Source organism: Petaurus breviceps, unplaced genomic scaffold (genome assembly GCF_028583685.1).
Source record: "Petaurus breviceps papuanus isolate PSGF00001 unplaced genomic scaffold, PetGlider_PUasm1.0 557, whole genome shotgun sequence".
Classification (NCBI taxonomy): Eukaryota; Metazoa; Chordata; class Mammalia; order Diprotodontia; family Petauridae; genus Petaurus; species Petaurus breviceps.
The window spans coordinates 46,926-74,245 of record NW_027186375.1 but is presented as its reverse complement, the minus strand read 5'-3'; the positions used below and the strand labels follow the sequence as shown (position 1 = coordinate 74,245).

Below are 27,320 nucleotides of genomic sequence, written 5' to 3'. Positions count from 1 at the left end.
ACTTAACACTCACACACCAAAAAACTAGCCGTGTAACCTTGGGCAAGTTACATAACCCCAAAAGCCCCCCCCCAAATGTTTAAATATAAATAGGATTTATGGATTAACTGCATTAACTTAAATCCAAATAAATTTTAAGTCAAAATTTATTAAACAGATGGAAAACTTAATGGGAATTGTGTGTTACCTAGAAATCATTGTATTTATTTTTGTCAGTCTGTTCATAAGGACCAACAAGTGCTTGCTATTTAGAGTTAGCCAGCATTGCTTATCTATAATTTTCTCTTCCAAGTGTTTGTTCCCATCTCTGCAGTGCTGAAGGAAATGAAGGCAACACCTTGAATTTACCAAATAAGAGGACAGTTGGCAGAGAAATCTTTATTTTCAATTTTATAAAAAGAAATACAAATAAATTCAAAGGATACTGATAAGCTTGTCCACCTTAAAGTCCTTTTAACCATGTTAAGGACAACTTCTATGCCCTTTATATAACAGACTTCATTGTGGAAGTAACATTTGAATTGCATCAGTACGTGGTTGTTTTTTTTGATTATCCAGGGACGTTCAGAAAGAATGAATTCCACACTTAGTTTAAAAGCAACCTCTAGCCTAACCAAAATAAGGGTTTTTTTGCAACATATTGACTATGGTAGAGAAAATGAAGCCTGTCTCAACTTAATAAAATTTTTAATAGTAGAATTTGAATTTTCCTTTATAATTTTACTGGCTAAGTTCAAAATTGTTTTTATACTCCAATGATGGCTGTTACTAGCATGTTTGAAGTAGACAGTATCAGGAAGCACCAGATAAAGTCTAACACAGATGGGTGGGTCTTAAATGGGTAAAAGTATCCACATCTTTGAAACCTATACTAAAATAATTTCTTAACTTCTAGACTCTCACATTTCTAAAAAGGCCACAAATTACTGAATTGAATTTTAACACTAAAATTTAATCTCAACATTTTAACCAAATGAATTACTTGGAAATGATGAAAAATTTCTTTCTTTGGATAATGATTTATACAGTGCTAATAAAATAAAAATCTTCCCAAGAGTCCAGGAAGGGGAAGAATAGTTTTTATTATATTAGTAGTTTTTTTTAGGATTGTTTATACTCCTGGTCTTCAATACCAGATCTTTTTAAAAAGAATCCAGCTTATCCACGTAGTCCCTTTGTAATAACTATATTATTATATATTGCAGAATGGTCTACACTAACAACAGTTTAACAAAATAATAGGGAAAGGAGGCAGTAGGGATAGCGCTTAACCTTTTTTAATAAAGTATTTCCACAGGAAATGTTCTGATTACATTTATGACATTTGAAATCATCAATCACAATAAAACTAAAACAGGTATATTTTTGTATTGCACATTTAAAGAGCTGCAGAAGGCTACAGCTTAAAAGATCCTCATTCATGGCAAAAATATATTTTTGCATCTCAAATTATGGAGAGGTTGAATAGTTTGGCTCATAAATGCACAATGATGCCAGGGGCAGCTTACTTGGAAAAAAAATGTCCTGCAAAAAATAAAGAGTAAACAAAACCTACATATGAACCTAATCATGAAATTAAAATTTATTTTGAATCCAATGAAGTCTTTTACCTGTATGAAGTTCCAACAGTCCATTCTTTCAGTTTGAAGGCTAAAGTTATGGGCTCTATTCAGGAGCCTGTGCATAGTCCTGTGGGCTTCCTTGAGAAGCCTGAGGTGGATGAGGTTGGGGATAGTCTCTAGAACCTGAAGGTGTCGAGTCTCTTGTAAAAGGTGGAGGTGGATAGTCCCTTGGACCATGGGCTGGAGGTGGTAATCGTGGGCCAGGAGGAAGGTACTCTCTTGGGCCAGGAGGGCCTAGAGGTCCAAAAGGTGGGTGTCCACGTATATACTCTCGAGGGTCAGGAGGTAGGTCTCTTACTCCTGGTGGAAGGACATGTAAGTATTCCCGAAAGCTTGCAGGTGGAGGACCACCAGGAACTAGCAAAGAAAAATTAAATTACACAAAAATTTTATCACCTAACACTAATCATGAGAACTTATGCTACACACTTTTGAGTAGCATAATAAATTCATAGATATAATATTAAAAGCTGAACTGAAGGCTACAAGGGCTATTCATTTCAATACAGAATCACAATCTCTAATGAAATGAATTTAGTGTTTATTCTCCTAGCATCTCAGATGTAAAAGGTAAGACTGACCTACTAAGAACCCCTTTTCCTCAAAACTGTGAGCTGCCTCAACTTCAAAATGCTGGGGTTAGGGCAGCAAGTCTATGTACAACTCAGCCAGAACACCTTTGCATTACAAACCACCTATAATGTGCAGGTGGTGCTAAGTGCTGGAAATAAACAGAAAGGCAAAAGACAATCCCTGTCCTCGAGGAGCTTATGATAGAACAGGGGAGACAACATGCTTAGAAGCTTTATACGAGATAAAAAGGAACTAACAGAGGGAAGGCACTAGAATTAAGAGGGGTTGGGAAAGGCTTCCTATAAAAGATGGAATTTTAGTTGAGACCTGAAGAAAGCCAGGGAAACCAGGAGATAGAGATGACAAAGAAATTCAAGAATGAAGGGCAGACGGGATAATTTCTTCTTACCCATTCTCTGCTGAATATTTAAAGGTAAGAACAATACAAGCCTTGCCAGTGAATTATCAATCTGTATGCAGCAGCACCATACCAAGAGGTCGAGGCCCGTAAGGTCCTCTTAGTGGAGGAGGTGGTCCAAATCGAAGAGCTGGTGGTGGAGGTCCTCCAATTGGTGACATGAGGGGCATTCCTGGGAATGGCGGGTGGCCTTTGGGACCGGTGTTAACCTGTTACAACACAAACACAGATTTTAAAATAATATTTTAACACATGAGAGACCAAAGGCATCAACCAAAAAGATGAAACCATAAACCCAGTGACAGATAAGCTTGCTACTTTGGCACCTTTCCCCTCCAACTAGTTTTGAAAGGAGCACAGTCATTGCTGCTGCGATTTTCTGGTACTGTCTCCAACAAATTGCTCCTATCTGACAACATGTTGTTTGTTTAGGCAAGTTAAGAGGTAAAATAGTAAATAACTGTCTCTACTCTTTTCAGTGCTGTTATCATAAGCATACTAGCAAAAGTAACAGGTAGCATCAAACTCTTCCTGCCAGTATACACAAGGTAGCAACATAATGCAGGCAGTCTTTGGCTCAAGAACAAGAGCTACAGAAAAACAAAAAGAGGGAGCTTAACCTCCTGCTCTGACAAGTGCCGTGTGCCCCAGATCAGAATATCTAGATAATAATTTTAAGATTATATGCACAAGAAAAGCCAATTGAATTTTTCCAAGTAACTCATGCCCATAAATATGTGGTTTGTCCCAATTCCCTTCCTAGTCAAAAAGTGAGAATTCTTCAAACTCCAAATAGGAAATCGGAATAGATTTGCCTAGCGAAATGTTATAATAATCAGATATTACTGAAATAGTGCCATTATTAATTCTATGCTTTAGACAGCTTCCAAGCTCTGAGGACATAGGGCTTGAACTTGAGATGGAACTGTGAAGGTAATCTGAATCAGGGTTTTGAAACTGGGAAGATGAACAGAAATTTGCTAAGTGAAAATCTGAGAGAAACTGAAGGTGAAGGGCAAACAGACCAGAACAGGGATGATCTGAGGAAGAAATGGCTAAATGAGGTAAAGGACCCAGTTTGGAAAAAGCTGGTTGAGACCAGTGCAAAGGCTTAGGAAGGAAAATGAAACTGAGTGTAGGTGGTGTATACTTAAAAGAAAATATGTATAAATCGCTACCTAACGACTTCCAAAAACAGCCTGCCAAAAGAGTTTTACAGATAAGCCACTGGTGAGAATTATAAGGATTGAGGATCTCACTCCCAAGAGGAACAGAATGCCAGGTAAATTTTGTAGGGAACGGCCTTCAAAGATGGTGACACTTCATAATAAAACAGAATTTTTTTGCAAAGTACAGATGGTCTATCTCTTCACCAGAAGAGAAGGCATTTGAGAAAACCTCTGCTCTCAAGCTTACCAAGAATAGAGTATTTTGAGGGAAAAACAACCAGAAGGACTTCAATATAAAAACAAAAGCAACTTTCGGAAAGACAGAAAGGACGGTCGACCTATCAGGAAGTTGGAGAGTAGAAGAATGTCGTGCAGGGGAAAAAAGACAACTAAGGCTTTTCCTAAAGAGATGGGAGCTGCCTGTCCCCCTGGAATAATGTGTGCCACCGTAAATGCTATCAGGTGAAAAACTGGTAAAAGCCAGAGAAGAAAGACAAGTCTGGGTCCCAGCTGAAGGATAATGAGACAGCTATTTTACAACCTGATAGCAATAGAAAGGTCTGTTATCTTCTCAGGGCATATATCTAAGACATGACAAAGAAATCTCCCAAGATTCTTAAGCATGATGAATAGTACAGACAATGCTGGTCATTCATATAGGCAGAAATAACAACCAGGAAGCTGGAAAGCTTTGCTAAGGAAACTTCAGATCTAGGGATATGAAGTATTTTCATCACTGCCACCCCCTGAAGGCAAGGGATTCAGAAAATAGAGGCAGATTCAGGAAGTGAATAGTTGGTTAAGAAAACCCATGATGAAAAATGCTATTCACCTCCAGGGAAAAAACTGATGAACTCGGAGTGCAGATTGAAGCATATCTTTTCTACTTTATTGTTCCTGGGTTTTTCTTTTATTTGGGGGAGGGGGGGTATGTTTTTTTTTTCTTTTGCAACATGGTTAATATGAAAATATGTTTTACAAGACTTCACACACCACATGTATGATTGATATCATATTGCTTGCCTTAACCAGCTGGGAGGGGAAGGGGCCAGAGGGGAAGAGCAAATTTGGAACTCAAAAAAAATGAATGTTAAATTTTTTTTTACATATAATTAGGAAATATTTAACAAAATAATTAAAAAGCACATATAAATAAATAAATATATATATATATATATACACATACACACACACACATACATACATACATATGTACAAAATGTCTGAGGATGAGATTTGGATTTTTGGACCATGGTTTAAAATATAAAACTGACAAGTTCCTGGACAGAGATTAAGTGTACCTAAAAAGGGCTAAGTAATTACTTGGAGTCTTGTAAATCAATACTCACAAAGGCTTTAAAATACAAAGACCCTATGGTCTGAAATTCTATTAGGGATGGGAACAATTCTCCAGTAATGAAGAAAAGGGGTAATTGCCTATCAAGCCCGTGCTGACATGGGAGGAACTCATGAACCAACTTTAATTCTAGAAAGATGTTTATGGGGGCGGCCAGGTGGCGCAGTGAGTAAAGAGCGCCGGCCCTGGCGTTGGGAGACCCGGGATCGGTTCCAGCCTCAGATACTTGGCACCCACACAAAATAACTGGCCGTGTAACCTTGAGCAAGTTACTTAATCCCAACTGCTTTAAAAAAAAAAGATGTTTACATAAGATAGAAAAAAGAATAGGTAAGAAAGGATGAATATACCAAAATGGTGCATGTCATAGTCTTGTCAGAACAAGATCAGGAATCCTAGAATCAGAACACACTAAGGAAACTGAGGAAAGGTAAGGAAATAATTCTATTAAGAGCATTAGGTTAAGACTTCTACTGTGGTTAATGAACGTCTGAAAAGGGACATGGTGATCGTGAACAACTATTGTTGCTACAAGAACAAATCATGTCAAACTATTTTCTCTTCTGACTAATGTAACTAAATTTTACATTAGGGAAATGCTAAAATCTAGGTGTCATATATATGACCAAGTGTTTAAGTGCAAGACATGCTTGTGGAAAAGATGGAGAGATGTGGGCCCAACCATAATACCATTAGATGGGAGTTGGGATTGGCTAACTAGCTGGATTCAAAGAGCAGTCTGGTTTCTGGTGGAGTGATCAAAGTTCAGTGCTTGTCCCCATGTTATTTAACATTAACATTTATTTGACAATGACTTGGACAAAGAATCCTTATCAGACTTGCGTCACAAGACAGACTTAAAAAATCTTGACAGGTTGGAACCCTTCCAGGTCTCATATTCTATACTCCTAGGGCTGTCATTGTTGTTCCTTCATTTGGGAAGAGGACCGTGACATCAGGAAGGTGATGTCATGATTTGCAAGTGAATTGGGAGGGAGGTAGGGAGGGAGAACTGTGCAAAGTCACCAGCCTCACTTCCTCCTCAGGAGCCATCTGGGTCCAGTGGCAAGATAATCAGGACGACTGGAGATGACACCCACTAGTGTTGTCACATAGAAGAGAGATTCAATTTGTTCTACTTCACCCCAAAGGAAAAACTAGGAGCAATGAGTTGCTAAGAGGTCAATTTAGGCTTGATGTCAGAAAGAACCTCTTCAAAACAAGAGCTGAGTGAATAATAGCCAAGGTCTCAGAGTCAGAAAAATTGGAGTTGAAGTCCATTCTCTGACTATGTTACCCTGGGCAAGCATCACTCTTGGTGCTGAAGCAGCTCTCTCAATCTTGACATGCAGAATGCCAACCCCCACTGGAAGAGTTTGTCATAGAGTCCCCTCCCAAATAAAACCACAGGCCTAATTTAAATAGATTAGAAGTAATCAAAATGAGAGTGGCCTTGGGAGATGGTGGGTTCCACCTCACTGGAGACCTTCAATGATGTCTGGCTGATTACTTGTTATACACTCTATGAAGGGGGGTTTTCTTATTTAGGTACATATTAGTTCTCAGGGGTGAAAACTAATTGGCCTCAAGGTCACATGCGACCCTCTAGGTTCTCAAGTATGGCCCTTTGACTGAATCCAGACTTCACAGAATAAATCCCCTTAATAAAAGGATTTGTTCTATAAAACTTGGACTCAGTCCAAAGGTTGCAGCCAAGGACTTAGGTAGTCCCATGTGGCCTCCAGGCTATAGGTTCCCCACCCCTGGTTTAGACAGTTTCCAAAGTCCTATGATGTAAGAGGACTGGGAACCTCGTCAACATAGGAAATACAAGAACCAAACTGACTGAAATGAACTTTTAGAATAGAACTTGTTCAAAAGTTGTGGACTGTCTGCACCATGGTTTTAGAATATCCAACACCAAATAACTGGAAAAACTTCTTGCTAATAAAAGGAAACCAGAATTAAGGGCAAGAGTGAACACAGCAGACTGCACCAACTTGTAGCTGATTAATTTTACAAGCTCTTCTTAGCAATAGGCCCAATGTAAAATTGTTAATACTTAGTATGACTAGCTCCCAGGATGGAAATGTTATGTTGTTCTTATATGCAAACTTTAATTTGCTAAATGTGAATTATTATTACTACTTTGCCTAAAAGCAATCTATACTGTATATGTCAAGCAGCTTCAGACCCAAAAGTTGTATATAACTTTGTTTTGCATGAAAGACCTCTACCATCAAGTGCCCAAAAGCAATTAGTCTCCTAACCCACAACAGACAAGGCAAAGTCAGTTTAACGCAGCAATCCTCTAAAACCAAGTGAGAGGTCAACCAGATGTGTCATGCATTTAAAGCACTGAAAAGCAGTGTCATGCTTCTCCCTAGTTTTCCCCAGATTTCCCAAAAAGGTGCAAGTAAAAGCCCAGTTTCATTTTCAGCCTCCAAATACTTACTGGCACCAACTCCTCAGCTGATGGTGGAACAGTAGGAGCACAGGGGCCTTCAGCCTCTGGGGGAAGGGTTTGCTTTTTTTTTTTTTAATGAAAAAGTACAAATATAATAAAACAAAACATATAATTAAGAGATAAGGCAAGGCAAGGGAATTCTGTTTCCTAAAATAATCCAATGGAAATGATTATGACCTTACCATGCCATCCAGCATTGTTGAGGGAGAAGAGCTTCTTGGGACACTATTCATCAAAGGGACTGGACCGGGACCCAAATCTGTTAATAAATAGGACAGATAATCCATTCATATATATTCTTAATTTGAACTTCTATGAATGAGAAAAATCAAGGAATATATTGTTATTTCTCTCTCTAGCTCTTACTCCCCCTTAATAAATAAAATTTCCTTACCAGAGGCAGATGTTCTTCCAGATACTTCAGATGACCTCCTCAGAGCAGGACCATCCACAGACCCTTGAGAAAGAAAGAGAGCTGAAACAAGCCTTAAATGATCATGTTAGGCAAACACCATGTAGCCAGGTAGACCCTGGTCTACCAATTAAAAAAACCAAAGCCAGTCTTACCAACTAACACAGCCCAGTTCCACAAATAAAATGCTAAAAGCAACAACAATTTTATTAAAAAGATAAAACAGTATTCAGAGTCTTGGTTTCTTAAAAAATATCTAAAATTTTGAAGGTCAATAGAAGTTTTATCTTCTACATGATAGCTGAAGATTTGCAAAACAAGACACAAATGGAAGCAGACACGACACAAATGGAAGCAGACAAATGTTGTTGAAGACATCTGAAATGGGAAAATGAATAAAATTTATACCTACTGTTTTAGTCATGTAATGTTTCACATTGTTTTACTTATTTATGTATTTTCAAATCTGTCAGGAAATGAGATTCTATAGTAATTTCATGATCATTCCCAGTTCAGGGTAATGACCTTTAGGGAATTTCCAGGTAAGTAAGAGAATTTCCTTTTGCAGATTCTACCATCATATATAATAGTATACCAAACTAAAATGGGAGACTGCTTTCTAAAAAAAAGTTCTTAGACACAAAATTCTAAACATGTAATTTGCATACAGATCCCTTTTAGGGAAGAAATAAGTAGTCAACATGGGGTTATTTTTACCTAAATTTTCCTATACCTTTAATTTGACTGAAACATTAAAAGGTTACATATAACTTAGATAAACATAAAATTGCTGTTAAAGAAGAAAGCCAAAACCCAGTTTTAACATCAGAAAATTCCCTGACTAGGAACTCTGAACTACTGTAATTATACTAGTAGTTTTATAGTTTTTTCCTTTAAATTAATTTATTTAATTTTAGTTTTCAACATTCATTTCCATAAGCTTTTGAGTTTTAAATTTTTTCTGCCTCCCTCCTCTTCTCTCTCCCCAAAAAAGCATGCAATCTGATAAAGCCTCTACATACACATTCTTATTAAACATTTTTACATTAGTCATGTCAACATGTTTTTTTGCATGGAAAAACCCAACTGCTTACCCGATTCACTTCTAGGCACATCTCTTTGGTTAGGAGTAGCAGAGACTAACCGTGAAGGTTGTTCCATCACTATTGGAGGAGAGGGTGCGCCACCACTCACAGGGGATGGACCAAAAGAGCCGTCTCGGCTGAGGGGCCCTGAAGAAGACATTGTCTCATCACTGTACTCTAACAACTAGCTTTTACTATCTATTAGTTGCTAAAGATTACATTGAGGAGATTACAATATTCACAGACTACATATTTTGATCTCCATTCCAATTACCTCTCAAAGAGAAATTGGTGAGATTTATGAAATGCTCCTTACCTCTCCGTGGGGGAATCTGATGATCAGGTCTCCCTGGAGTTGGCTTTACAATCACTGGTCTTTGGAGCATTGCAATCTTTTGATTTACTTCTATTAATCTTTAATAAAGAGAGATAATGGACTTGAATAGGGTTTGGAAAATGAGATAATCAATAAAGAAAGTAATTTAACAATAACAACAACTCAGAAACTTGCCACTAGCCTGAGAAATGGATGTCAATAACATCACATACATACTTCTGTCTCAGGTTGGCTGCTTCCCTCTTCTCCTCTGCAAGAGCCCTTTCTGCTGCACGAGCAATGAGCTATTGTAAAATAAAATGAAATAAAGTCAGACCAAATAATATAAAGGTAGAAATTAAATTATGAATAGAACCTATAAAAGCATTTTTAAAAGATTTTGCATTCAAGAAATAAAAGGAATCATCTTACCCAGTTGTCATGGGCCTTCTTCTCATGACTAGCAATCTAAAAGGCACAAAACAAAAATTTGCAGTTTGATATATTTGATGGCATGCATTAAATACCCTACAGTATATGAATGAAGGGTGATAAGATCAATACCTGATTCTTATATGACCTCTCTGTTTTCTGTAATTCATCTTCCATCTCTTGAATTCTTTGCCTACAAAAGATTTTTTAAAAATCAAAAAGAAAAAAGGCAAGCAGCAATTTCTACAGGAAGACTCTAGAAGTTGAACTCACTTATAAGTTTTCACTTCTTCTGCAACCAAGCTGGCTTTCTCATCTGCAGCAGTGAGCTTCTGCTCCTTTTCTTGCCTTTCATACTCTTCCTGAGTGAGCTTCCTAGAATCAGGAACAAGATTTAACGATCTGCTCCATGATTTTCAATACTTTTGCTTTTCTCAACCAAACTCCAAAATGACACAAACAAAATATTTATTGTCAATAATGTGTTAGAAGATATTTAAGTCATTTAAAGAAAAAGTTAAAATGCACTTTGTAGGATCAAAGATTAAACAGAGAAGGTCTCAGAGGCTATCTAGTTCAATTTCTTCATTTTATAAATGAAGAAACTGGGGCAGCTAGGTGGCGTAGTGAATAGAACACCAGCCCTAGAGTCAGGAGGACCTGAGTTCAAATGTGGCCTGAGACACTTAACACTTACTAGCATTGTGACCTTGGGCAAGTTACTTAACCCCAATTACCCAGCCTCCCCCCTCAAAGAAAAAAAAAGTGTTTGCTCAATAAAGTATTCATTAAGCACTTATTGGTGATACTTTTGTTCCTACTGTGTGTCCAAACATGTATTGAGCACTACAGAAATGAAGTAGATAAAACAATTCTTTGCTTCCTGGAAAGTTTCCTCTTTTGAACACGTGGAAAGACAAGCCATGCTACCCTTGGGCCTAATCCTCCTGAGGATTGTTTTTTTTTTCTTTTAAAACATATACTCAGTATTAAGAATATATCTAGAATGAGTTCAGTATCATTCTCTCTGAAAGATTAACATGAGGTTCTTCAGACCTTATCACCCATGTGCCCTTTAGCAATTCATAGTTCCTCTGGGTCTCAGTTTCCTCATCTGTCAACTGAAGGGATTGTACTAGATAATTTAAGTCCTATATTTCTATAGTCCATGTTAGCACAAGTAAGGACATAAAAAAGGGATTTTGAAAGAGTTAAAAGGAAGAACATATAACAATCATCCCTTAGGTAATAATTACTAAGTTATATTATAAAAAAAAGTAAGCTTCTTTTCTAAATGCAAACTTCTGAATTTGATAAAAGGTAGAAGACATGAAACTATCAATACATACAACTCCACTTATATTAGAAATGAGAAAACTGAGGCCTACAGAGGTTACCCAGGGTCACACATCCAATGATGGTCTGAAAGGAGATTTGAACTTAGGTATCCCTGACTCAAAGTCAAGTGGCCTATCTGCTTCACCAGAGGTGTAGCATTAATTTAAGAAATTAAAATTAAATTTTTAAAAATTAATTTAAGAAAAAAAAATGGCAGCTAGGTGGCACAGTAGATATAATACTGGGCCTAAAGTCAGGAAGACGCCTGTTCATGAATTCAAATCTGACCTCAGACACTTGATAGCTATGTGACCCTGGACAAATCACTTAACCTCAATTTGCCTCAATTTCCTCATCTGTAAAATGAGCTGGAGAAGAAATGGCAAACCATTCCAGTATCTTTGCCAGGAAAATTCCAAATTTGGTCATAAAGAGGTGAACATGACTGAAATAACTGAACAACAATTTTTAAAAAGATATAAACATATGTGGTGGTTTTCTTCTAAGTCAATGTGTGACACACACACACAGCGTATATCTCAGCACACACTCATTCAGCCATAAAATATTGAGTACATAAAAACTTACTTCTGCAGAGCCATCTCCTTCTGCTGGTAGAGTTCATTGAGAATCTCTACTTTTTGTTGCAGAGTTTTACATTCATTTTCTAATTGTGTTTTGGCTAACTGTAGGGAAGAAGAGTCATGTTCCATCTTCTTAATTTGTTCTGTAAAAAGAAAAATGTTCAGCCTGTTTGTCCATGTGACAGATGATACCAGGGGTAGGTTTAAGTGAGAATATTCAATTCTCATATACAAACTCATTTATATTTTTTAAAAAGAAAACTTTCCCAAGGAAGAACCTACCTTCCAATTCATGCCGAGATTTTATTTCATCATTTAGTTTGGATTGCAATTGGTTTCTATCTTCTTCAACTATTGTTAACGTAGTTTTAACCTACATGTTAGAGAAGAGAGAATTAATAAGTTAAAAATGGAAGATGGAAACTGTATAGACATTTTACTGCATTACAAGAACTTAGCTCATACCCGTGAAACATCCATCATCTGTTTAATCTGGCTCTTCATCTTCTCATTCCGGTTATCTTAAAGAAAAAAAAAAAGAATTTACTATTTATCACTTTATATTCCTTTACCTCCAAAAATTCTTAAGAATGCAAGACAAATATTTTAATAAAAAGAAACACTCCAAGAAAATCTGAATGCACCAGGTGGACACAGGCTACTTCACTCTTCAGGAAACTTATAAACCTCTACACAAAAGTTGTATATGCCCAAAACAAAGTTTAGCAGTGTTATTCTTGGACTGAAAGGAGCTCTACATGGTAAAAAATTTTCTTTCAAGCGAGAAACACTTCCTTTGTACGGTTTTGTGCCTGTCCTGATGGCAATTCTTGTTCTCTTGTTTCTACCTTCTTGTAAAAAGTCATTCCACTGGCGGCAAAAAACCCAAACCCAAAACCCAAACATGTTTTAATTGTGGGACAAAACAGACATCCCACTTGAAAAATAAATACTAGAAAAGTCCTTTCTTTTCTACTTCAGAAGTTGGCAGGTGCCACTTTTTTCTGTTCCCCAAGCCCAAACAGACCAAGAAATGGCTCCTACAGACTACATGCTGCAACTGATGGGCATTTGCTCTTGGTTTCTGAAACCGAAGAACTGAAAGAGTGGTCTGCAATAATTCACTACAGTCCTTATGGACAGGAACAAAATCTTTCTTAGTTTTTTTAAACATCAATCCTGTAGCACAGCTACTAATATATCCTGAAATAAACATTAAGAATAAAACCAATGATTAAACCTAGTTTTCCCTTTACTCTTTAGAGGTGGCTCAGGTTAAATGGAATACAAGTCATTATTTTCTCCCTTCTTCTCATCTCTAACTAGCATAAGTGAGAAAAAGAAAAGTTTTTATATTGAAGGTTAGGGTCTGATTAATGGGCAGACAACTCCAGATTAGGGACATATTTAAAGTTCAATGGTATTAAAAGTAAAGCTAAAGATTTCCCCTGGTGTATTTTCAAAACGGTTCCTAGCAAACAAATTTAAGGACACATCTCCCAGAGAAAGTTCTAACTGTTCTACCTTACTTATCAGAGTGTTAAAATGGATAGGCAAAAGTCCACGAGCTACCTGAGGTGATTTTATCTGACAGCTCTCCATTGGCTAAGTCATCCCATCCATTTCCTTCTTCATTATTTTTGCCCTCAGATTCAGAATCAAGATCAAGTTGTTTCAACTGCATAATGCAATTGGTCAAAACCTAGTGAAGAAACCAAAAGGCATCAGAGAAAAGCTCCAAATGTCACCCCACTACATGAGCAAAACATAAAAAGACTTAGCAGGAACTTACTTCGATTTCATTCTCTTTGTAAGCAAGGGCTTCTTCGGTGTCTTTCTTAATCTTCTGATATAATTTGATTTCCTCAGTGAGTTCAGTGTGTCGCTCACTCCAACCTTCTGCTTCGTGCAACAGCTAGGAAAAAAAGTGACTATATTATAACCACAAATCTTAATTTGTATACTACTAATAACAAAGAGCCAAGTAAAGCTCTTTCTTTCAAGGGACATGATCCCTGTTTACTGACATCCAGTAAAGTACAGTTCAAAATTAAATATGCAAAGGCTGCAGTACTAGTATCTTCCTGAAATTCAAGGGAGAATTCCATTTCTGCTATAACCTACTCTTTGGTGGAATAAAACAGGACCAACATGACAAATGGAAACACAAACCTATAAATCCCTCAGGTATTTGGAAGCATCAATGAAAGCAGAAAAAGGCTAAGTGACATAAGCATCTACAGCAGACTACTCTTAACAGCATAATCAGTTGTCCTTAAAATCTGTACAACTTTGGGGTTTCCTGGCGCCACACACCAGATTTTCTTGAATGAAAGTGATAATCATTTCCAAGGATTAACAAAATTAAAAGTAACTCATTATTTTGTTCCTTTAGCAGGCAATTTGATTCCCATTATGGCAACTAGTCTAGCAAAAATACTTTTTAATTTGAGCTTCCTTTCAATTGGGATTCCCATAAATACTTCAACAATCCATAATTTCGTTATTTTATTCCATCTACTGGATGGAATAAAATGAAAAAGTTGCCGTGACTGAAACCTATAGGCAACCTCCTTATGATGCACATCTAGGAATTCAGGTAGGTTAGTCCTTGGATGAAATATAGCATCCATCACCGTGCCCACACCCAAAGTGTGGGCAATACCATACCAAAACTTGGTAGAAATTGCTATGATGCATAATATGCTGACATAGCCTTTAAGAATTCAGGGTTAAAAGTCACATCAGAAAGAGACAATGGAGTAAGACTTTAGTGGAGGTTTTCATAAATACCACACGAAGAAATGACAATGAGTCTAAAGAAAGACAATGTTCTAATAAACAACATTTATATAACATTAAATGTTTTAAAATGCTTTTCTCATAACGATCCTGTAAAGAAGGTATTCCCAACTTACAGATGAGGACATTAAAGATCACAAAAATTAAAACTTGTCCAGGGTTACAAAAATATGTGTCACAGCAGAGATTTTAACTGGGGTCTTGACTCAAATTTAAATGCCCTTTCCATTATAAAATACTTCCTCCTCTCTTTCCCTTTCCTTTATCTTCCTCCTCACCCTTCACCCCCCACCCCCACCACCATAACTGAACTGAAAGGATAGTTGATACACTAAACTTGGACATTCTTAAAGTAAATGTGAAGTCCACTTTGGAGGCACGAGGGAAGGGGAGAACAAAATATGTTTCCTGGTCTATCACCTAAATCTAAGGTTTATTTCATTACTATGGAGAAATAAAGGATGGAAAGTGCTTTCCTTCAGAAAACTCTTCCTGTATAAGCTTGAATGGAATCAACTCAGAGCATGAAATTAAAGATTTAGCTATAGCGCCCAAAAAATAGTTGACAGTTAATCTGATTCAAATATAAGCTCCAGGATACATTTTGGTCCCAAATGACAACAGTTCTTTTTTTTTATTTTTTAGAAAATAGTTTCTTGCTTTAATTCACATCAGGAGAAGTGAAGAGAGGTTGCATGGTTTCATATAAATGTGTCCAATGACAATGAGAAAACTTTTAATATGATCAGATTAGATGATCTTTTTTTTTTAAAATATATGATTTTAAAACTTTGAATTCCACATTCATTCCCTTCCTCCCTTGTCACCCACCCTTACTGGGAAGATAAGCAGTTCAGTATAGGATGTACATGTGTGGCTAATGCAAAACAATAACATAGTAGATATATTGTAAAAGACTGACTATATTTCCCTCCCTCCTATCCCACCTCCTCCCACTTGTTCTATTCTCTACTTTGATCCTGTCCCTTTTCAAAAGTAGGTGCTTCCAACTTCCCTCCCCCCCAGCCTGCCCTCCCTTCCATCATTCCCCCTCTCATCCCCTTCCCCTCCTACTCTCCTGTAGGGTGAGATACCCTATTTAGTGTGTATTTCATTCCCTCCCCAAGCCAAATTCAATGGGAATAAGGTTGACCCATTCCCTTTTGCCTTCCTATTCTTCCGCTCCATTGTAACCATTTCCCTTTGCCTCTTCTGTATGAGATAGTTTACCCCATTCTGTCTCTCCCCATCTCCTCTCATTATATTTCTTTCACCTCTTAAGTATCATCCCTTCCTGTTAAATTGGTCCTGTGCCCTCTATGTATACCTGTAAACATATATATACATACATTCACATATGTATTCATATGTCCATATTCATATATAGACATATATATATATTTCTATTCCCTTCAACTACTGAGAAAAGTTTCATAAGTTACAATTATTATTTTTCCATGTAGGAAAGTATAGTTCAACTTTGATAAGTTCCTTATGATTTCTTTTTCCTGTTTATCCTCTCATGCTTCTCTTGCTTCTTGTATCTGAATGTCAAATTTTCTGTTCAACTCTGGTTTTTTCAGCAAGAATGCTTGAAAGTCCTCTATTCCACTGAATGACCATATTTTCCCCTGAAACATGATACTCAGTTTTGCTGGGTAGGTGATTCTTGGTTTTAATCCCAGCTCCTTTGACCTCCGGAATATCATATTCCAAGCCCTTCGATCCCTCAGTGTAGAAGCTGCCAGATCCTGGGTTATCCTGATTGTATTTCCACAATATTCAAATTGTTTCTTCCTGGCTGCTTGTAATATTTTCTCCTTAATCTGGGAATTCTTGAACCTGGCTATAATATTCCTAGGGGTTTTCCTTTTGGGATCTTTTTCAGCAGGTGATCGGTGGATTCTTTCAACCTCTATTTTGCCCTCTGGTTCTAAAACATCAGGGCAGTTTTCTTTGAGAACTTCCTGGAGGATGATTTCTAGGTTCTTACTTTGATCATGGCTTTCAGGTAGTCCAATAATTTTTAAATTATCTCTCCTGGATCTATTTTCCAGGTCAGTGGTTTTTCCCATGAGATATTTCACATTGCCTTCTATTCTTTCATTTGTTTGGATCTGCTTAACAGCATCTTGACTTAAAGTCATTAGCTTCCATTTGCTCCAGTCTAATTCTGAAGCCATGATTCTCCTCATTGAGCTTTTGAGATTCGTTTTCCATCTGGCAATTTCGACTTTTTAAGGCATTCTTCTCCTCATTGCCTTTTTGAGCCTCTTTTGCCATTCGAGTCAGTCTGTTTTTTAAAGTGTTATTTTCCTCAGTCAGGCTGTTGACTCTCATTTCATAATTTTCTTGCATCATTCTCATTTCTCTTCCCAATTTTTCCTCCACTTCTCTTATCTGCTTCTTAAGGTCCTGTATGGACTGTAACCAGCTCTTATTTTTCTTTGAAGCTTTTGGTGCAGGAGTTCTGACTTTACTGGCTTCCTCCTGTTCCATGCTTTGCTCCTTTTTGTTCCCAAAATAAGAGTCTAATGTTGGAATCTTCTGTCTGCTTTGTTTCCTTTGCCTAATCATGTCACCCCTCAGTCACTTGATCCCTGGGCTCTTTGCCACAGTAGGACTCTGCCACCAGACAGGGGGGCTTTCGTCCCAAACACTGGGGTTTTCTCAGTTGCTGGAGGTATTAAATGGGTCCCCTCTCTGAGGTCTCCACACGTTCTGGCAAGCTGGACATACACCCCAGGACTTCCACCCTAGACTGCAATCCAGATCCAAGCAGGTTAAAGCAAGAGTGATTACCCCTGAAACTGGTGCTTAGTCCCCCTACACTATGCAGGCCAGGAGCTGAAGCTGTCACGTGGCGCTGGCTGGCTGTGCCAGTGCCTCAGTGGCTTCTCGCCCCAGGGGCAAAAGCCACCGCACTCCCACTTACTGGTCCCTAAATCCAGACTGCACTGACTTCTCACTTTGTCCTTCGCATCTGTGTGTTGATAAATCTGGAAATGGCCACAGCTGCTGCTGATCTGGAGTCCCTCTGGCTGAGGCTGGTCAGGCCCACCCTGGGGCTAAAACCTCGGTGTGGGGCTGGGCTCGGCTCAGCTCCCAGTGTGCCGTGCTGGCCGATTCCTGCTGGCCTGCTGGGCTGGCCTCAGCGGGAGGTTAGCTTCTCTGTGTCATTTTGTGGGTTCTACAGCTCCAAAGTTTGTTTAAGAGTCCCTTTTTTACATGGATTGGGGAAGGTAGAAACCGGAGTTGCAGGGACGTCCTGCTTCTACTCCGCCATCTTGGCTCCAACAACAGTTCTTAAAACTGGTAATTTACATAATGGACTCTTAGCACATATAATAGTGCACACTTCATCCTGTCTCCCAGTAATAACTTGTGTCAAGTCTAGTTCTCTTGATTAAATATGCACCATCATGTCCATATAGGAATAACTTTCCAAGAAGGATCACAAAGTATATCATTTATCTTTAACATTTAATTCAAAATAAGTATACACTACTGCCTGATTAATTCAGTCTCTTCAGGAGATATACAGAATGTGAGAGGTGGAGCAATCTTATTTTCTTTTTTAACAGAATTAGTCAACTAGGAGATGATGAAAATACTGTTAACAGTTTACCTAGATTTTATCAAAACTTTTGGTAAAGTTATTGCCTATCAATTCAGAGGGGAAGATGGAGAAATATAGATTAGAGAAGACAAATATATGATTCAGAACTAATTATAGTTCCATTCAAAGAACAGGATTAACGGTTCTGTTGTTCTGTCTGACCAATGACACCACAGGGTGATGTCTTGACTTGGGAGGGAATTGGATTTAAGTGAGGTAGAGCTGTCAGTTGTCAGTCTCACTTTCTTCTGTAATAGTAACATAATTTGAATTTCAAGACCCCTTTTTGTATTGGCAAGGTAGCAGGTACTTCACTTAGTAACTGATCAAGCCTCTGTTGGGGAAACAGAAGGTATGAACTCTTGTCTCCTGTAACTGATGTAACAGGAAGGGGTTGGCTAAAACAGGAAGCTGATACTATGTCTATATAAGGAAAAGCCCCAGAAAGGCACAGTCAGAATTTCTTGAGACCAGCATCTGGTGGCAGAGCAGCTACAGAAGAGAGAATGGAGAACTGAGCCAGAATTTCCTGAGAACTTGTGGTGGTGGAGCTTCTTCTGAACAGTTGCCCAGGAGAAGACTGAGGAAGCATGACCAGGATGCTGAGACTTTGTTGGTGGCTTGGTTGAGCCTGAATTCCTGGGAGCAGAAATTGTGAAGGATTTGAGATGGACTGGACTCTTGTGAACTTCATTATGGAGCAGGACCTCTCCCAGAGAGCTAGACAAGGAACTGGGAGCTGTCTGCCATTGAACCCAGGTGACAGTCTGGTGAATCCAGGTAGATTCCACCTTCATGGCCATTGGAACAAATTGTTCTCATCCACACAGTCTTTACATGCTTGGGGTTGACATCCCCCTAACTCACCAACAGGTTTGAGGTCTATCAGTTACCCTCAACCTGGTTTAGCCTATCTGCTGAGATGGTTTTACCAGTGTGTGGCTGCTGTGCACACTACAGTTTCCTGTAGCCACAAGTGAGAGCTAAATAGTAGCTGGATACCAAAGGTGGCTAAGCATCCCTGGAAAGGGCTCAGCAAGCCATCACCCCAGAGATGCTCAGTCCTCTCTGAACACCTCAATGTCATTATGGCAGGAGATCTCCACCATAGTATCCCAAGGATTTGTTCTTGGCTGTGGGCTATTTACTGTTTTTATAAATGTCTTGAATTAAAGGAATTCATGGCATGTTCCTTAAATTTTGGGATGAGCTGAAGCTGAAACAGTTAGTAGTTGGGATCCAAAAAGATCTTGCTAGAGCATTATACTGCATTTAAGATGAAATTTCATATACATAATTATAAGTCTTATACCTGGGTTAAAAAAATTGACTTCACAATTCCATGAGAAGGGAGGCATGATTAGATAGCAGTCCTAAAAAAATTAGGGATTTTGGTGACCTGCAAGTTCAATTATGAGTCAGCAGTATGATATGTCAGCCAAAGAAACTAATGAGATCTTGAACACTGATGCTACATGAAGACAAGAAGCTTCCAGGTATAGTGTAGTGGTGGCCCCACCGTACTCTGTCTGCCATCTTCAGATCTCCTCTGGAGTATATGCTCAGTGATGGATGACAAGAGTTTAAGATAGACATTAATGAAATGGGAAGGGGTTCAGAAGATGGCAACTGAGTTCATGAAGAGTCTTGAGTCGTTATCATACAATGACTGGTTAAAGGAACTAGTCATGGTTAGTCTAGAGAAAAGAAGTCCTCTGTGGAGCTAAAAGAAGATTAAACTTTTTATTAACTCTAATCTTGGGTCAAAAGACAAAAACTACCCTTTTAACAGCCTCATGAATTTGGAAAAGACATGAAATCTGGATGCATTGGCTTATTTATGCTGATACACACATTTATTTATTATGTTGTTGGATAATAAAAATTTAAGCTCTGCATCATTAATAACACAAGCTCCTACTATTTCTTAGTATATGAGTCAAAGAGTTGTTGTGGAGCAATGACTCAGTAAACTAAGAACTACATAAATGTGAATCACCCATGGATTAATACACAAAAAATACAAGAGCAACTGAGAGAAGTTAGATAAGAAAAGCACAAACCTAATTAGTTATGGCACTTAAAGAAGAAAAACTCACTATACCTGCTCCTTTCTCTTCTTGAGTCGTACATTTTCTTCTTGCACATGATGAAGTTCAGACTTCACTTTCTCTTCACTCAACTTAGCTTCATTAAGAGCTAACTGCACCTAAAGCCAAAGATTACCATATTAGAACTGTAATCTCTCTGCTACTTCTTATCTACACTGGATTTTTTAGTTTTTAAATGCAAAAATGTGCGGATTAGTATGTCATGAACTATTTCTATTTTAAGGAATATCTTGAGAATTGAGGGGATTAGGACAGCAAGTGGTAGTGGAAATTGAGTGAATCACATTGACTGCATATCTCATGGCTCAATTATGGAGCTAGCTCAGGTCCCTTTCTATTCAATTATGGGTCTAGTCCAATTTCTGTCTTGTGAGAAAACTTCACTAAATTATGGGAACTGTGAGAAAATTTTATTGCATCGTTTGAATCTATTCCTGTACGGTTGAGAAGTTAAGCTAGACCATCCCTACCTGCTGCTTAGAGACCCTTGACTAAGGACCTAGGTTATGCTGACCAGAAACCCAGTCCAATTTAAAGATTGATGCAAGAAATTTTGTAACAAATAGACATCTCAAGCAACCCATATGTCTTATCTGAAAACGCCTCTTACAGGTTAATCAGTTGTTTCCATGTTCCTTTGATTGAATACAGACACTTAGGAGGAGTGTTAACACATTTTCTGATTTTAGGGAATTACACCTGTTCACTCTCCCCCTCCCAATTTGGAAAGTTCCTAATCTTTCCTCCAATTAGAAATCAGATTACCTAATTTTGTATCCTGGCTAATTGTTTTCTTTTAATTAATTAGTCTTATCTGATTAACTGTTTTTCATTAATAAAAATCCATCTTCCCCTATATTTGGGGCCCAGTGTGAAAGCTGAGGAAGGCTAATGGTCTTGATTTGTTGGACAACTGACATACAATACTTAATAAATCGATACATTTGGAAGCATAAACCTTTGTTACCTTTGTTTCCTTAGTCCTTTCATCTTTTACTCACCACAGTGGCACTATAATCCTTCAGGAAAAGTTAAGATAATTTTACCTCTGAAAGTTCAACAGAATGCATTGTAATAACTTCTTGTAGCTTTTCTATTGATTTCTGAGCTTCCAATATCTGTATGAAAAAGAAAAAAGAAAACAAAAATGTCTATTAACAATTAAAAAGTTTATTTGTTAGCTATTCCAATAAGCTCACAAAATGAGCACACTTTTAGAAGTAACATTTAACAAAACTTTATTTTTTATACTTCTGGTAAAGATGACCAACAAACTTATGATCTAAAGATCTACTGTAGGGAAATAAGGGAGGGTAAAGGAGGAACAAAAATCAAGAAATACCCAAGAGAAGGCACAAATGTTCTATAGAATCTATAAGGTCATACATAAATATGCTTACTGAACTGACAATGTGATTAAAGAAAATGGGAAGAAAAATTTTTTTTAAAAAAAGGAAAATATAACAGTCTCAGAACTCAAATACCCCAAACTGATGTTATTCTAGCATCTGCAGGGTAATAATGAACAAAAATATTGGGCAATTTTTATACAAGTGAAAATTTCACGAGAAACATTGCCATTGCAGTTTTGTCATTTTTACCTTTCACTGAGGAGAATATAGAAAAGGATAAAAATTACTATGAACAAATAGCAACAATGATAAACACATGCAGCATATGCTCAAAATCTAAGGCAGCAGCTCTCAAGCTTTCTGGTATCAGGATCCCTTTATCACTTTTAAAAATTGGATTGTATCTAAATTTACCATGTTAGAAATGGAAACATCTTCAGCATTATGAAAATAGTTTTAACCTCACAGAGCCTCCTGAAAGGGTCTCTAAGGAAATATTCCAAGGTAAACAGACTACCCTATCTTCTGCCAATTTTGAACAAAAGTCTCAACTCAAACAAGGAATAAAAAAAACCCAAATTAAAGGAATGCTTTTACCATGTCCTGTTTCTTTACACTCTGTTCCTTCTCAGTTTCCAACAATGAATGGAGATTTTTCACTCTGTCACCCAGTTTTTGGTTTGTTTCTTCAAGCTCTCTGATTCTCCCCTAAAAATTATCAAGATGAATGAATTCAATGAAACAAATCATTAAAGTAACTGATACATACAATGGTTACTTTAAAAATCACTGATTTTACTTTTGTTTTTGTGCTATAATCTGAAAAACAGAGAGGATTTTTTACCTTAAGGTCAGATGCTTCATCAGAAAGATTAGTATTTTGTTTCTTGGTCTCCTTTACTGACTCCTTTGCTTTTTTGATCTATTAGACAGACAAAAAAGGATTCAGAAGAAGCAAAAAGCAAACTGGAAAAACACAGAACAGATCGTGTCAAAAGTCTTATTATAGGGGTGGCCAGTTAGCACAGCGAGTAAGAGCACCGGCCCCAGTGTCGGGATGACCTGGGGATCAAATCCAGGCTCACATACTTAGCACCACACCCAGAAATAACTGGCCGTGTAACCTTGAACAAGTTACTTAACCCCAACTGCTTTAAAAATAAAAAAAGTCTTATTATTAGTTTAAGCTTTAATTCACTAAAACTTTTGGGACACCCTGCATATTGAAGTGGGTGTTTGCTTTATGTAACATAACCTCAGAAGGCATTATATTTGCATTCCCTTCAGATTTAGATAATTTGTAGAAAATAATGGACCAAGACAGTATGATTATCAGAAATGAAAGGAAATAAAACCAAACAGGATCAACCATACCTTCTGATCATATTCAGACATCTTTTCTAAAATCTCTGTTTTTTCTTGTAAAAGAATTTTAATCTTCTCAGCAAGCTGTTTTTCCTTCACTAAGGAGGAAAAAACCCATACAAAACTTTAGTCATCCCACTGTTAGTAGAAAATCCATGTAACAGAAAATCCATGTCAACTGGCATTATAACATATTGCCACTTTGCACTTATCTTCTGAGTCCTTTTTATTAGACTTTATATTTATAGGAAGACAGTTTTACTCTAACCCCTCCTCCTCCATTTTACAGATGAGGAAACTGAGGGCCAGAGAGTCATGTAAGTAACATTCCAAGGTCACAGAAGTAGTATCAGAGTTGAAATCTGAACCCAGGTGTGAGAACAGTCCTCTGATCTCAAAACCAAGATTTATTTCCACTGTACCATGTCTTACGTCAAGAGCAGAAATAAACTACCAATTTTGTGATTATTTATATGTCCATTCCAAAAATAAAGAGCTTCTTTCCTGATGAGCCCATCAATGAAGTAGTTTTATGTGGCAAAAGTACATTTAGATTTTACATTTTATATCAGGAACTCAAGTTCAAAACTTTTTCAGGCTCTAAACACCAATAATATAATGGTTCAATTAATGAATCTGCTAATTATCCTTCCTTGCTGTGGACCCTGGCAACAGCACATACTATATATGCAATAACATTATGATGAGGAGCAAGAGACTATTAAAATGAATTAACAACTCAAATTGAAGCAAAACAATTTTTTCATTACAGACCAAATAATGTAAAGAACAAGAAACAATTCATATTCCCCAAACTGCAACCCAGAGTCAAATAATTTACCTTGATATGTTGTTCTTTTTTTTAAGTGCGATTCTCTCAAAACTCTCCAAAATGTAACCATTCTCACTTCAACTATCACCTCTGGAAATCATAAATCCTGTCTTCTCACCTGAGTTCTAACTCAGCATTCCTATCTACTAAATACTTCCCATTTCAAATTTATCAAGCATCTAAAACCACACATAAAAAGCTGACTTTTTTTTCAACTTAGCCTTTAAATTTTCCCCCTCACCCACAAAAATTTGGGAGTTACTATTCTTTATTTCCCTCTTTCTTGAGTCCCAAATTCTAATCATTCACCAATTTCTATTGATTTTTCCTTCCTAATGCTACCACTCTAGTGCAAAACACCCCACACCTACATTATTAAAATAAGTCTCCTAAAAGACTTCACTATACCAAACTACTCATCACTCCAAACCATTCTGCCCACTGCAGCTAGAGTAGGGGTTCTTAACCTGTAGTCCATGGACACCCTCTCCCCAGAGATCTATGGATAGATTTTAGAGGATAGGAAATGAATTATATTATTATTTTCACTAACCGTTTAGTTTCCTTTGTAATTCTCTATGTTTTATCTTATGCCATTAAAAATAAGATTCTGAGAAGGGATCTTAGGCTTTACCAGACTGTCAGAGGGGTGGTCCATGACACAAAAAAAGGTTTAAAAACAACTAAAGTAATCCTTCTATAACATTACTGTAATCATGTTACTCCCTCCTGTCTACCAGATCAAGGTCAAAGTCCTTTCCCCTAATATGTAAGCAGTACACGGTAGCAGAAAAAGCCTAGAGCTTGGAATCAGGAGATTTGGGGGTTTCAGTTGCTGCTATGCTACTAATTTTTCCCATGTAAACTCAGACAAATCATTTAATTTCTCTAAACCTGTTTCCTTATCCATAAATGCCAATTCTGCTACTTGCCACCTTGCAAGCCTTGGACAAGTCTTTTTCTCTCCCTCTGCCTCAGGTTTCATCATCTGTAAACTGAGGATATCAGATATAGGATTAGATTCTTTTCAAGGTCCCTTCCAGCTCTAAATACTATGAACCTATGTGAAGGTATGAGACAAGATGTCAGTCAATAGGCATTTATTAGGTACCTCCTACTTACCAGGCACTATTCTACATCTCATCTAACTCCAAAGTTCTATGAAGACTACTTTTTCTAAATCCCTATAGGATTTCTGATCTAGACCAGTGGTGTCAAAATCCAATAAAAATGGGGGCTACTAAACTGTATGTGAGGATCCTTTCAGGCTACATATTGACTGAGAAAACCACATATTTATATATTTCTTTTTTTATTAATACATCAACATATTAAAATCTGAGAACTACATTCGGTAGTGTGCATGTCTTACCATGCATTTTAGCATTTAAGTTATACTCAGTCATATACTGTTCTTTAACACCAATATTCTTCCAGTGTTATCATATGGCTGCAAGTTATGTAATAGCAGTCTCTGTAAGATTAAAAATGAGCATTAATGAAGCAAGAGACAGGTGTATGGTGGGTAAGAGTGTAACACATAAAAAGGAACCTCAAAGAAATCAAGACAACAAACATTTATTAAGCATTTGCTATGTGCCAAGCACTGTGCTGAAATAACAAAAATAAATGTACAAAAGAAAAAGGTAATGGTCACTAAGCCATGAGTCTTATGATCCACTGGTATTCTTACATCAAGAGAAAAGGAGGAAGGTCTCAACACATTAGACATCCTGTGGTGAACATGTGGGATGAATGTGGATGGACAGTATATTTCCATCACACAGGATGTGATCTTTATCTTTAGAAGGCATGTTCACATCAACGAGATTGTGAGCATTGTTCTTTAACTTTTCTTTGTATGTTCTTTCTCACTGGTGAGACTCTAAATTCCTTCAGGAAAAGGAATATTTTCTTCTTATACTTTGAATCCTTCATAGCACCTACTATACAGTAGATACACAATGCTCACTTACTTAATTGAATTTTAAAAGAACAGCCTGAGATATGTTACTATGTTTTTCTTTCATAAAAGTAAGTTTTAGGCTATATTTATGATCCTCCCACCCCAAAATGCAGCATTACAAAATTATATTTAGTTACTTTTTCTTAAAAAAAAAAATCACACTAGGTCTTCTTTAGCTCAAACAATATCATTTGGCTATATGGATCCATCTTCATAAGGACTATGCATTCTAACACAGAATATCTGGTACCTTCCCTTTTCATTTACATTCTAACTTTTAAAACTAGTCTTATAAAATTTCTGTACAACTCTGGTTTCTCAGGTAATTAGCAATTTGCATTTGGCTTTTAAATACTACCTACAGAACCTAGATTTTGAAACCTGATGCCTAAAATATATCATTGGAAAAGCTAGGGGTTCCCAAAGTACTATATTCTAAATGTATTTAGTAAAGTACCCCCCCAAAATATCCTCTAAATATGAAGAAAGCTAGGAGAATTTATGAGTTTCACTTTTATTATTTTCCTCAAAAACAACTTTTAGGGAATGATAGTAATTCTCAGAAGGTACTCTAAAATGGTTTAAGAAAGCCAATTTAAAAGCAGAGAAAAATCATTTATTTTATGGGTATTTACCCAAATAAATCCTATATAAAATCAATATATGTAAATAACAAAAAAGGATAGGGTCAATACTACCTGTACTTCTGTAACCTTCTGCTAGGCACACAGTAATTACTCAACAAATATTTTTTAGAGTGACTCAAGAGTCTTCTAATAATATAACCTTGTTTCCTAAGGGACTTTTCCCATTTAATAATAAAATTACTACTCTAGATCATAAAAACACAAATCAGCATTATGCAAAAAGGCACTAGATGAAGCTATATAGTTTCACTTAATATTGCTTTTACACAGTCACAATATAGGGAGATAGGTCTTGATTAATACACATAATGAATCCTATATCAAGTAGTTGCATTATTTTAATTCACACTACATATGTCCATTGGCTGGAACCAATGACCATATTTTGCATAATTATAACTTAAAATATTGTGAATTCAGATGCATGCAAACATATCACAGGATAAATGCACATTAATTAGGACCTAGCATAAAAACACAGAATCTAAGTAGAATTACTAAAATCTTAAGAAATGGAAATAATCTGGGGCGGCCAGGTAGCACAGCGAGTAAGAGCACCAGCTCCAGTGTTGGGATGACCTGGGGATCAAATCTGGGCTCAGATACTCAGCACCACACCCAGAAATAACTGGCCCTGTAACCTTGAGCAAGTTACTTAACCCTGATTGCTTTAAAAAAAAAAAGAAATGGAAATAATCTCAGGCTTCATCTAATTTAAGGTTACTCAAATCACTAATCTTGATTATTTAACCACTGGCTGAAGATCTGAAGTGACAGGGAACTCATTAACTTATGAGAGGTCTTATCTTAATTTTGGTTTATTCTAATTGTCATTAGTTTTCAATGTCCGATA

At 37.1% G+C, this 27,320-nt stretch overlaps 1 protein-coding gene across 1 annotated transcript in view; it reads right to left on the bottom strand.

Annotated features, from left to right (window-relative positions):
* Positions 1-343: 343 nt before the first annotated feature.
* The window catches only part of MIA3 (MIA SH3 domain ER export factor 3), a 70,498-nt gene continuing 43,521 nt past the window's right edge, over positions 344-27,320 (bottom strand). Inside the window, exons 8-28 of the mRNA XM_069102816.1 lie at positions 23,032-23,120; positions 22,502-22,579; positions 22,255-22,365; positions 21,352-21,423; positions 20,299-20,403; positions 13,566-13,688; positions 13,343-13,475; positions 12,239-12,294; positions 12,056-12,146; positions 11,778-11,916; positions 10,125-10,226; positions 9,984-10,044; positions 9,852-9,887; positions 9,657-9,724; positions 9,420-9,517; positions 9,113-9,250; positions 8,001-8,063; positions 7,789-7,865; positions 7,595-7,666; positions 2,687-2,822; positions 344-1,979 (exon numbers count right to left, since the gene is read on the bottom strand). Coding sequence (XP_068958917.1) covers positions 1,666-1,979; positions 2,687-2,822; positions 7,595-7,666; positions 7,789-7,865; positions 8,001-8,063; positions 9,113-9,250; positions 9,420-9,517; positions 9,657-9,724; positions 9,852-9,887; positions 9,984-10,044; positions 10,125-10,226; positions 11,778-11,916; positions 12,056-12,146; positions 12,239-12,294; positions 13,343-13,475; positions 13,566-13,688; positions 20,299-20,403; positions 21,352-21,423; positions 22,255-22,365; positions 22,502-22,579; positions 23,032-23,120 — 2,162 coding nt within the window. The 3' untranslated portion in view covers positions 344-1,665. The remainder of the gene's footprint in view (positions 1,980-2,686; positions 2,823-7,594; positions 7,667-7,788; positions 7,866-8,000; positions 8,064-9,112; positions 9,251-9,419; positions 9,518-9,656; positions 9,725-9,851; positions 9,888-9,983; positions 10,045-10,124; positions 10,227-11,777; positions 11,917-12,055; positions 12,147-12,238; positions 12,295-13,342; positions 13,476-13,565; positions 13,689-20,298; positions 20,404-21,351; positions 21,424-22,254; positions 22,366-22,501; positions 22,580-23,031; positions 23,121-27,320) is intronic.